The sequence below is a fragment of the Xiphophorus hellerii genome, chromosome 22, assembly GCF_003331165.1.
Source record: "Xiphophorus hellerii strain 12219 chromosome 22, Xiphophorus_hellerii-4.1, whole genome shotgun sequence".
NCBI lineage: Eukaryota > Metazoa > Chordata > Actinopteri > Cyprinodontiformes > Poeciliidae > Xiphophorus > Xiphophorus hellerii.
In genome coordinates, this window is record NC_045693.1 from 11210929 (window position 1) to 11224132 (window position 13204).

At 36.5% G+C, this 13204-nt stretch overlaps 1 protein-coding gene across 6 annotated transcripts in view; it reads right to left on the reverse strand.

Moving 5' to 3' along the window:
- Positions 1–13204, reverse strand: part of pde10a (phosphodiesterase 10A) — an 85339-nt gene that overhangs the window by 35122 nt on the left and 37013 nt on the right. For 3 of the 6 annotated variants that reach the window (XM_032552577.1, XM_032552576.1, XM_032552582.1), the window contains exons 2-3: positions 11133–11189; positions 10845–10907 (exon numbers count right to left, since the gene is read on the reverse strand). The exons of the other annotated variants lie outside the window; for them this stretch is intronic. In XM_032552577.1, the coding sequence (XP_032408468.1) occupies positions 10845–10907; positions 11133–11189 (120 nt within the window). The remainder of the gene's footprint in view (positions 1–10844; positions 10908–11132; positions 11190–13204) is intronic. 6 annotated transcript variants of the gene reach the window in all.

The window sequence follows — 13204 nt, forward strand, 5'->3', positions numbered from 1 at the left end:
ATCTGAAAGAATAATAAGAAAAGAATCAAAGAAAAAAAAATTGTTGTTTCTAACTAACAATAAATGAAGTGTCAAATTTTAGAAAAAAGTAGTATAAAAAAGTAAAAATTGCTCAATGAACAAAAATCAAGTCAGATGGGAGAGCTAAAAGCGTTTTAATTTAAGGTGCACTCCTATTGCATGTGCTGTTAGATAACATAAATATACTGACTGCTGTGTTCAGACGGCCCTGATTGTTGTTATGACGCTTTCTCACGGAAAGCCTGGCTATCAGCTGTATCAGTGCAGACTCAACCTTTGCTATGATTCACAGCAGAACAAGCAGCTGGAAGCCATGTGTCCTGACAGCAAACACACACATGTAAAGTGAAGCACTGCAGATTAAAAGGTACGGGCGTAAAGCAAAACTGCAAGAGGGACACAGACAAAACAGAAGTTTTAATTATCGGATCAGACTTTTAAAGAGGAAACTTCGATAGGTGGCAATGACCTCTTCAGATTAAAAACATATTTGTCACATAAAAAACTAATAAGGGATGCTTTTAATCATCTGAAGAGCCAAAGTTTGACCATTTCACTCAGTCCACTGCAAATATGCTAACACACGCTTACTATTGCACTAATTGAAATAGATCATAGCTCCAAAGCTAATAATACCACATTTAGTTGTAGCAATGATGGACCAGAAAGCAAGCTCATATCACACTATTTTGAAGCATGTGCATCTTAGAACAGAGGTAAAAAGGAGAAATAGGTTTAGTTTAGCTTAATTTAACTTACCAGTCATAAAGACTCTTTAAGATTTTTTAAAAGTAAATTATAAAAGTGATTTTCTTAGCATGGATTTTATTCAGACTTGTTTAATTGACGATGCTTTAGCTCTAAATGTCACCAAAACTCCTGAGTTGTGCTCTACAAGCAAAGGTAAATTATCAGATAGTTTCCTTGAGCCTTTGATTACCCAAGGCCAGGCAGTGGAGCAGGTTAAGTCCTTTAAATACCTTGGCATAAAATGGTCAATTGCCTCTCTTTTCCCAGCATGTGGGCCACGTTTACAAAAAAGCTACACCTGCTGAGGAAAATAAGTGCATTCCATGTTAATGAAAATGTTCTGGAATTGGTTTACAGGCCATTGATTGAATTCATTCTCATATTGAATATCTCCACCTGGTACAATTTCATCACAATGAAGAAGAAAACAAATAAAATGAAATCATCTCGCCATCGTTAACCAGTCTAGCAAGATTACTGGTTCCTGCCTTTTTGGTCAGGAAACCAGTCACATTCCCTTCCAGCTTTAGAAAGTTCCCCCGGCCAGGAAATACATTTATAAAAAGTCATTTTTTCCTAATGCAATCATCCTATTTCAGATATATTACCCATTTAGGACTGTTTTAATTTGGTTGCCTTGTATGATTGCGGCTTTATTAGTACTTATTGTGTCTTTGTCTATTTTATCTTATCTTGAATGTATGTGTTTTTAAGGTGGATCCCAGTTAAAGAAGAATTTCTGTCACCTTTGGGAAAAATATAAAACCTTTTTATTCCTATTGCACAATGTTGCACTGCTCACATAAAATCCAAATAAAATTTATTGAACTTTGTGGAGGCAACATCATAAAATTCAAAGCTGTTCAAGATCTTTCCAAGCAAAAATGATTTGATTTATTTCCTCAGAAATATTTTGATCTGCAAAAGACATCTCAAACTGCACTGAATGTGTGTGAGGGTCTATGCAGCTCTAGCGATCTTGTGGCTACAGACGAATGAGGCGAATAGAGTAGGGGGTAGGACAGGAGTCAGGAGTTGGAGGAGGGCGATACAGTCTGACACTGTCCAGACACAAGGCACCGCTCTTTAAGTGTGCAATGCCTCACGAGACTCCTGGCTGGCTCTGACGCACATCGGGAGAATTAAGCTTAATAAATCAGAAAAAAAGTTCACGGCGAATGGGGTGAAGGTAGCTGCAGGGGACAGAGAGGAAGACTTAGAGAAATAGAAAGGGAGCCATGTATCACTGTCCTATTTTCAAATGTTCAAGACAAAATTTCGCAAATTTGTAACGTGCATTTATGATTACAACGTTTGTACATTTAAAGTAAGTATCTATCGGTACACATGAGTAAAAACAGTCAAATGCCTCATAACCACATGAAAAGGACAAGCAGTTGTACCTATCAAGCCCTCATTTCTTTTTTGACCCTTAAATCAGTTATGAGCTGTGAGCAACAAACACACAGTATCAGTGTAAGTATACTGAGTTACAAAAACAAATGACGTTAACTTTGTGTTTTATGACAGGTAAAAAAGTAAAACCCCAATTCAGTTTTTTTTCTTTTTGTTATAGGAATATGCTGTCAAAAACATAAACAGCAAAAAAATGCAGTTATACATTTCCAAACTTGACAAAAACCAAAGACCAGAGATTTGCAACAAATTTCTGGTCTATGGATCTCCAGCTGTAGGCCCATAGTTATATCTTCAGCTGGACAGTTTGCAGGCTGCTGCTTTTTGTGCTGTTCATTGTCTGATGAATATCTGACTGAAACATGATTTAAATGTGATGTGTTGATTCTTTTTTGCTTATCTATTTATTCATGCTTAAATCACTTTGCGTTAAAATAACAGTCACATTTTTTAATAAAATGCATATCAGAATTTAATTAAACAGAATTAAGATGCTCTAAATATTATGCAGTTATGATACAACAATAAAAATCCTTTCTCTTGAAGATGAAAATACCATATATCCTGGTACTTTTTCAGGAGGGTTTGACAAAATTAAAGAAATGACACACCTCAAATCCACAGACCATTTTTTTTCAGTTTATGATTCTTAAAGGCCTTTTTTAATGTGAACACCGACTAATGAGATGATATGCTGAGGTACAAGCAGATCTGTTCCCTGGCTCAAATTGGTTAATGTTTGAAATCACATTATTGTAATTCCTAATAGCAAATCTATGACCTGTTCTGGGAAGAACACCTTAATTGTTTTAATCATTGATTTTTTTTTAAATATATGAAAAGGTTTTTGTTTCTTCAGACCTTCCGATGGGCCTTTATGAAGATGTTTATAGTAGGATAATCATGAAAAAATGGCACTTTTACAGAATTACATAATTTATGCTTTAAAAAAAATCATTTTGTCATTTCACTACATTGGGAGAGAAAAGATGATATAAGCTCGTTAGCTAGTTGGGCTAACTGCTCAGTTAGCCAACATGCAATCAGCTGCTTAAAAACAGACATTTAGCACATAGCTTTCCAATGCTAATCAGATGATAAAAACTGTGTTAATCTCATAAACATAAGTCGGTTTCCACACCATGGCTTTTTCCCAAACGTGAGCAAAAAAGTGGAGCAACCTTCTTTCAGTCAGTGTATAACAGCCGGTGGGGTAGGGGCAGCTAAGCTACGCATAAAAAAACTTGGTGAAACTTGCTAATGCCTCTTTGGACACAAACTTTTATTTTTTAATTCAATGTATTTGTCCCTTTCCAACATACAAGAGGAAAAGGTTCATTCTATTTATGAAGCTGGAATCATCCAATGAAATTAGGATTTTACATCCAATAGGTCAGAAGAAACAAATATTAATACCAGTCTTCACCTATGTTTTTTTTGCAAAAACTTTTATTCCTGTTAGTTTCTGCCAACATCTTTCCCCTCATTCATCAGAGTCTTCTAAGCCACGGCTCAAGCTAATGCGACCACAATGACACTACGAGCTGAGGAGTAAATGTCAGTGTGCTGGGCCAGCAACTGTGGCGGCTAATCAAAAGGTGCAGCCAGATCCGTCTTGCATGCTGTGTTCCTGAGTGGTTGACCCCACTGGGAACCACATGTACTCACTCAATCACAGGAGAGACTCCTGTGGTAGGTGCCATGACTTGGTCACTGGTTTGAGCTGGGATTTTCCTTTTATTTTCTCAGACCTCAGTCAAATTTTCCTTCCCACTTGGGCAGTGCTACAGAAGGGAAAGGCGTCATCATGATAAGCAGAAAAAAAATGTTTCTGACTTGTATTAAAGAAAAAATGCTGAGATGTTGAACAAACAAGCAAAGTATAACAGTTAAAAAAAAGGGGGGGGGAGGGAAGGATTTATAAATCTAAAACGTTCTTTTAATTTTTTTTGCCACATTTTCAAATTTTCTAAATTCGAAAGCCAAGCATTCCAAGAACTTTCTGCCATTTCTTGGAATGCTTTTCGTGTTTACACAAGCATAAAATTGTCTGTATAATTTGGACTGTCCAAAGTACACACCAGGACATAATAGTCATTCCCCTTAAATGTTTATGATAAAAGTTAAACAATGGTGGGAAATATTAAGCACACTATCTTCAAGTAAAAGATGTACTGCTTTGTTGTGAATGTATTTAAAAGTTTAAGGAAAAGCTAAATTAAAAACTAAACTTCATGAGGAGACAAAATCACAGCAGGCTTGAAATAAGTGTAAATATACAGTAGTCTTGAACATTAGAAATGTGGAACTGTGTATTTCTATTTAGAAATTGGACCCTATGTTAGACTTAATTATTGTTTGCCACTTTTTGCCTGAGAGCTTTTGGAAGGAGGTTTGAGGATTCTGACCAGCTTCGTTAGGGGAGGTCGGGGAAAATAAAAATACAGTAAACATTTAAACAGTTTCTGCTCTGCTCTGCTTCATGTCTGCGTGCCACATCAAGGCTACACAAACATTTCTAATTTCTCATCGGAACCATCTAATGGGTTTGTGTGGTTGCATGGTTGTTTTTGTTTTAGGACTCTGGTTTAGATCCAACCGCTTTTCTCTGGGCACTACAGCTTTTTCTCGGCACAGTCTATAATAATGCCCTTGTTAATGTTAATTAGTGACTCTAAATTCACTTTCTCAATTAGTGTGAGCAAGCATGCATGGTTGTTTATTTGGTGTGTACCTGGGTTGGGCCTAGGATCAGTTCGCAACAAGAATTGGACAGTTTTCATCTGAAATGATCACGACAGGTTAACGGCCTGTCAAAAACTAAAAAATCCTGTCTTTTTCCAATCAGCATGATTCCTTAGCAAATCCAAGTCTTGTAAACAACACTTTTCAGTGAGGAAGTTGTTAGTAAGGGAATAAATCTCAATTGTGGCATTTTCATAATCAGTGAGTGGTTAAAAATAAAGTTAGGTGAAGCACAAAAGGTGGGAGATACTATTTGAGGGTAAATTATTTTCTATGTGTCAGTTGTATATTCAGTGTGCTACACTAGATAGCTAAACTTTTGTAGGTTTTGGTTTCTTCGTATCTGACTCTTTTAGGTACAGAAAGGAAACTTCTGCCACATGGCCCAAGTTTGACCACCTTCGGGACTTATATGAAGCCAGTTATCTGGACTGAACTCCAGAAGTTACAAAAAGGCTTTAGGCTACAGCAAACTGAGACTTCAAACCTTACACTGCTATGAAGCATTGTGAATTTGGAAATGTTGACACCTTTCTGAAAATAAGGTCGGTCAGGATTCTCTCAGGAATTCACACAACATATATTGTTTAGAATTACTAATGCTAGCTGTGCTAATTATGTTAATGGATAATTAGCAGAATTAGATAAGTTCTAAGATACAAGAAAAAGTGCACTGTAAGAAGTGTTGCTCATCAGCATTGCTGTAGCACAGAAAAAAAAACTAATCTTACTTAATTTCATAATTAGGTAAGATCAAGGTGAATTCAACCAAGCTCAACTGATGAAGTCCTAAAAACTCTATTTTATTTAGGAACACAGGCAGCAGTTCTCATTCTAGAACAGGAGTCCACACCAGGAATGGCAGCAAAAGAAGAGCAAACGTAACATTCATCTTTAAATCTGGATAACATATCTCGGATGTAGCTGTTTAAATATAACTCTGATTTCATCCAAAAACCACGTCACTAATCACCAACACTCAATTAGACAAGTGTTTGGGAATTAACCTGAACAGGATAAAATAGGTACAGGAAAGGGTGATCATATATGTAATGTGTTTGATTTATATTTAGAAGATGGACTTTCCCAATTCTAACTTAGAAAATTAGAAATAACGGCAGAAAAAGTCTGAATTCCAACTTGGAAACCTTAAAGGTCACAAGCCATCTTACACTTACTATCCAACATGGCTGCCACATATACAAAACATATCAAAGTTGGAAGTTTGTTTTTCTCAATAATCTGGAGGAAAACATAGTACTATAAAATCTCAACACATGAACATGTTTCTTTTGCATTTAAATGCATAAAACAGACAAAAAAAAACCATATCAGCTAGCAGTTAGCCACAACTATTAACAAATCCCATTGCTTTTCCCACTTGCAACTACAACTTGCTCGACTTTGTTGTGATGTTGAAGACAGTAAATGTGATCAGCCAGGAAAACCGCAAACTTAATACTGAAGTTGAATGCAAATAAAGAAAGTTTTAGTGCGAGTTTGATCATGCATGCAGAAATCAGTATGTTGAGCATGCTTAGAAGTGCCTGCAGCCCAGTTGGCAGATGTTTCTATGGCTGACTCGGACTTGGGCTTCCTGAATAAAGGTCTGAGTTCAAGCAGTGAGCTGTTGTTGCATAACACTTATCTTGACACCACACCCTGGGACTTGGAAGGAAAGGCCAAACCAGTAACAGTCTGTCTGGGTATCTGCCTGTTCACATCCAAGGTTCTTAAAGAACCTGCTCTTAGTTGGACAAAAATACATTTGTAAACAGCGTAGTTGGTATTTTTTATACTGCCAGCACCATTTTGTAGTGTGAATGTGGACTTTCAGGAGTAAAAACACATTAAGAATGTTCCAGAATGGTAAAGTCAGTGTACTCACAATTTAAATTTATGAGCATTTTTCATTCAGGAAATCAATTTAGAATAGTTTAATTTTATATGGAAAACTTAGTGGTTTGTAGAAAAGCTGTGAACGGAAATTTACAATAAAATCGTACCTTAGTAACTTTTAAAAGACTTCTTTGTTGAATGAGATCATAGTGTTTCTTTGTTGTCTAATTCTAGAATGGCTAACAAAGCATTAAAGACGTTTTGTGTTTTCGCAATTAGGGTAAAAACCTGATAAATCTCAAAAATGATTATATAGGGCAAAATTATCCAGTTAAGATTTGATTGACCAAATATTTTAGAAATGAAACCCAATTTATCCAGTTAAGATTTGATTGACCAAATATTTTAGAAATGAAACCCAATTTTAGACACTTTAGCAGCATCTCAGTATTCTTACACTGCGTACATATAAAAAAAAAAAGATAAATTAGTTTTTCAGGCCAAGAGATTTTCCACTTGGCAAAAAACTTGAAGGCACAACTCCTGGAAATACTTCAAGGGAACCTTCCACTGTAGCTGATATTAGTGTAGTAACTCCAACTACTCAATTATTATTTATAGAAATAATTATGGATGCCACCATCTACGGACTGATTTTTAAATTGATGAGCAGTGGGAGCTGACAGTATTGTGACAAAATCAAACAAGACAAAGGGAGCAAAAAAAAGAACAGCTAACAGCAATAGCCTTTAATGTAGCAGTGACTGCACTTTTTGTAGATAAGTCTGTTTGGATGTGTAGTCAAAGTCAGGAAAGGTGGGATTGTAATGTGATGGGTGTCACTATCGGCACTGTTTGCTTCAGCTGTTGTTTACATCTCGATTTACTGGCTTTTTCTGGTGCAGAATTATGATGCATGTTTCACGCCTGTGACGTAAAAGTTGGATGAAATACAAAACCATTATTCAAACTACAGACGCTTTGAAAACTATAGGCTACATAGTCGATTTAGTACCACATTTGGAAATGTTTGGGGGGGTGAAAGACCAGAATTGGGGCATTCAAACTGCCATTAAAAAGTCGGATATGGGACACATATGGAGGGGGGAAAACAAATTTGGGTTACATTCGCCTGCTTTGTGAACGCAGCAATATTTTTTATTAATGCAGCACAAATTTCTAGTTCTAATTTTACAATGGATCTGTGTCTTAAATCCACAGATTATCAAAATGTTTCCACACAGATGATATCAAAGTTATGGAGGCTTCTTTGGCAACCAAGCTTTGTCGGTCAATCCAATGTGGAGCATTTTTCTCCCCCTAGCCTTTACTTACACTGTCATAGCTGTAACTTGCACTATGTGTGCATCTTAGACATTGCTGCCTTAAACGTACACAAAAGGGAAAATTTGAGTGTCTCTGACGTTCGTCACGTTATCACCTCAGTGCAGTGAGGTCTGGGTGTTCCAGCATGACGCTGCATCTTGTGGGTTGGGTTTAGTTGCATGTGGCACATAATCTGCTTCAGAACACACACACATTATCAATGCAGCATGTATGCAGTGTTAATATGTCAACTTGGACATATGAGAGAAATCCTTTTGGTGTGACTTAGGAGAAAAACGTGGGCATTTATGAATTTTAATGTGTAACAAGTTTCTTCCTTTGCTTGAACCTATTGTGCTAATTTTAGAAAATATGACATAAATGGATTAGCTGGTATAGTCTTTTAACTCTAAACACTACAAAATAAAAGCATCTTCAATATTTTTAACTATAAAGGCAAATTTCATCTGCAAACTTTAAAATATTCTAATAAACTTATGACATCCATAAAGGAAAAATAAGCATTGATTAGGACAACCTGAGAGCTAGCTAGAGCTGTATAATATTTAAGAGATTTTCTTAATCTCATCTAACCAAGATAATAAAAATAAAATTACATTTGTACAAAGAAGTACATGTGCATGCTAGCAGCTGTGGTTGTACTTCAGTTTGGAGTGGTTTGCTGAAAAGCAGCTAGTGGTTTGAGAAGTCATTCCACCATAATGTTGTCTTTGCTAAAAGACACAAGAGTCATTTCAGGTCTGTGTGAGGCAGCCCACATGCAGCACAGAGGTCTGATGCTCCAGAATGTGTGCACTTATAACACATGACAAGGCTACTTTTCAAATAGTGTCACAGAGGACAGAACACAAAACACAAGCATGAGGCCAAAATGAAACATCAGAAATGCTTTAGAATGACTTTTTTCTGAATTATCAACACACTCTCACCTTCTAAAGGACTGGAGAGGGGAGTTGAAGGTTAGAGATACATCCAGAAATGTTCTAGTGACGGGTGAGGAACCACATCACTGTGTCATAACAAATAAAATGAATTTATTCACTTGATAAAGTTTTTTTCCCTATATGATTTAAACATCTTTATGGTAAAAAAAAATCTCCAAATGTATGCATCAATTGTTCAAATAGAGGAAGGTGTGAGGTAAGGCAGTGAGATGTTGTGGCTCTCCACTGGTGGCGCTGTGCCACACACACGCAATGAAGCAGGCAGTTGGCGCATGATCATTGCTGTTTCTTTATATCGCCATTAGATATGTCTGATTTCACATGCATGTTGCTACATATTTAATGAATGTAAAAAACATATTTACTATTTCTGTTCGTCAACAATTGGTGTGAAAATGCAAAGTGACGCAGGAAAATTCCTCTTTCAAGTCTGTATTTATGCATATTTCAAACTATTGTTATATCTTGTTTGTTTGATCAAATTCGAATTATATATGTATTATGTAAGACATAAGACCACGCGCAGTCACAACAATTTTCTGTCTGAAAACCATATACTGCTTATGAACTTTTTCAAATCAGCGAAACATACTCTGGGTATTTGTTTCTTTTACGTAACAAGGAATGATCTAAAATGTGACCCCGGCTCCTCTGTTCATGCAGCTGTTTTGTCAAAGTATAATATAATTTATTTGTTTTCTTCAAATCTTATATGTTTTTTTATTGTGATGTACAGTATCTGACTCACAACAGCACTCGTCAGATTTGTCTGCTGCCTTCAACTCTCCCACATTTTTCATAGAAACTTTAAAAAAAACAACTAATTACAATTACCTTGAAAATATTTGAATAGAATTGGATCTAAATTTTATGCTACAAATGAATTGATAATGTTTTACTGACTTCCAGTTGCTGAAGCCAGTAGAAACTAAAGCATCTGTATTAAAGCCTGCATAGACGCTTGCAAAATGTAGCTGTTTAAATATAACTCTGATTTCATCCAAAAACCACGTTACTGATGACCAACACTCAATTAGACAAGTGTTTGTGAATAAACCTGAACAGGATAAAATAGGTACAGGAAAGGGTGATCATATAAGTAATGTGTTTGATTTATATTTAGAAGATGGACTTTCCCAATTCTAATTTAGAAAATCAGAAAGAACAGCAGAAAAAGTCTGAATTCCAACTTGGAAACCTTAAAGGTCACAAGCCATCTTACACTTACTATCCAACATGGCTGCCACATATACAAAACATATCAAAGTTGGAAGAGTTGATGTTTGTTTTTCTCAATAAGTTAGAGGAAAACATAGTACTATAAATTCTCAACAAGTGAACACTTTCCTTTTGCGTTTAAATGCATAAAACAGAAAAAAAACATATCAGCTAGCATTAGCCACAACTATTAACAAATCCCAACGACAACTTGCTCGACTTGGTTGTGACGTTGAAGACAATAAATGTGATCAGCCAGGAAAACCGCAAACTTAATACTGACATTTAGTAGAAACTAAAGCATCTTTATTAACGCCTGCATAGATGCTTGCAAAATAGTCTGAATAATATAACAACAGAAGCAGAAGGCAAAATTTTGGCTAACTGAATATTAGCCAGTTAAACATTTCATTCCAACTCCTCTGAAAGGATCTTTTGTGTATTTGCTTGTTTTGACACTGTATAAATGGACGCTTACAATCTCCTTGGTGTCAATAATAACTCCACACATACAGGCAACATACAATATGTTTTTAACTTGTCGCTATTCTGTCTACTTCTCACCTTGGTCATCATCATGTATGGTCTGTTTCTCTCTTTTTCCATCATTGTCACGCTCTCTGTCTTCTGAGTATCAGAAAATATGTTGTAATTAATTATTGAATTATATACAAAGCAAAAAAACCAAGCTAACAAAAAGACCAAAACATAACATCAGTAAATGAATAATTAAATACACGCACATTTTATCACTGGATTTCACGATGAAGTCTGAAGTGAAAACACTGCAAACTCTCCTGACATGACAATCAATTTGTGGCCTCAACTCAGATCACCTGACAACTTTCTCACCTGCTTCCTGACTTTCTTTCCTCTCACTTGTACTGGCCTTCTCTCTTCCATCGTGTTCTATTGGTTAAAAAACAAAAAATTTAAAATAAATAAATATGTGTATACATATATAAATATATCCATGCATAATATCGATATACAGAATTATTATTGGTAAACATTCTGATGAATAAATGAAAATTACATTAATAAAACTGAGCTGCGACAGGGTTAGGGCGATTTAAAGCTCATTTATAACAGCTGACCTGTTATAATTATAAAATGTCTACAGAATATGAAAGTATACCTAAAAACTATTACAAATGTCCTACTGTCACTTTTAAATTAAATAAAATCTGACTTCTGTAACACTTCTGAACACTCAAGACGCTTTTCAATGACATCAGTCATTCCCATTCATGCACACATTCACTAGCTGTCGATGAAAAGCTACTAGATTGTAGCCACAGCTGCCTGACAGAATCGAGGCAGCCATGTCGCGCCATCGGCTCTTCTTGTCCAACAACCCCACCGATTACAGGACGAACTCCTATCATGTGATGCATAGTCCATTTTCAAGTCTTTACGTCTAATGGGGCATACATTTTTGACATGAAATATTTAATGATACTGAAAATTACCTTAAACTGGCCCTTTCAGTGCGAAAAACACACAGATATTCACACAATTACTCACAGATGTTGAGTAACTACACTCAACTATACTATACCCCGAAAAATTCTGAAAACTTTGTGCCGCTTAGAAGCAAACTGTAGAAAAACCGTAAGACGTATTAACATACCATCTTCACCGAACAAAGCACAAATGTATCTCCGAACTGAACGTTGAAAGGTGTTTCTAGGTGAGGCCATTGCAACACAACAAATCATCAAATATGGTCAATTTTTGGATTTTTTTCCACGACCTGATTCCATTGACTTGCATAGGATTTTTGGGGCGTCGTTTTTTTGCGAATTACGTCGCCAAGGTAACTCTGAATCCCAAGAAAAGTAATAGTTCCAGCCCCGGTGTTACGTCGACTCGCGTTTCCCCGTCAGTTACTGTTCTCCCAGCTTCTCCTCGCCGCTCCGCACCGCCCAGGCGGCGCAATGCTGCGGACATCGAGAAAGCTCACACGATGTGTTTTCAGCGAGGTTTCATTTCAAATCCAGTAGTCAGACTACAGTTACTTATCGAAATCACTTTGCGTTACTGTGCGTTACTATCTTCTTTGGGAATTTAATTTTATTTCCTCTACGCGTCTTGTCGAGTGATCGCCGTTTTTATGCGACAGCATCAGCAGCGACAGAAACATAAACAATGGAGGGAAGGGGAAGATGCGCATTTTGTTGGTGGAAAAACAGGAACTATTTTGAGTTTCTGTCGCCAAGTCCGATTATTATAAGCGGCTTTGGGCTTTTTTTTTTTTTTTAAAGTTGCTTGTAAATTTAATGAGTCGCGGGTTGTGCCTTTTTGAGCTCGTTTTTAAACGTGAAGTTGCTCATTTGGGGTTGGAAATAAGCAGACTCATAATAAATCCTAGAATTTGTCTGACATCCAGTTAGTTTTAGTCCATCATTTCCCGGATGATCCGTCCCGCTGTGTCTTTGTTAATGTCAAGTTAATATAGGCTATTTGCTGTGACTGACGTCGAGCTTCGCGTTGCGCTCCAGAAAATTGCACACATCGAGACTAATATGAACAGCGCAATAAACGTGAAAACAGCCAGCAATGAACGAGTCCGTAAAGTTGTGCAACTAAACGCCATTATAATTATTAATATTAAGATAAGTGTCACAAATCTGTGCATCTGAATTGTGGAGCAGCAGGAGGAGCGCTGTCTGCTGCGCTCTGACACCAAACGCAGGGCCGTAACGCACAACCTGGAGGATGGGGGGAGGGGTGGAGACTTTAAAATCCACTTTTCCTTAGAGTTCTCCAGACAATAGTGGACCACACAAAACACACATAAATTACTAACGTGATTTGTTTTTTGTACTGTCACCATTAAAAAATCTCCCATTCAGTTCAACCTTATAAGTGGAGACACATTGTTGATGTTACCATTATAAAATAGCTTACAATTAAGTTTT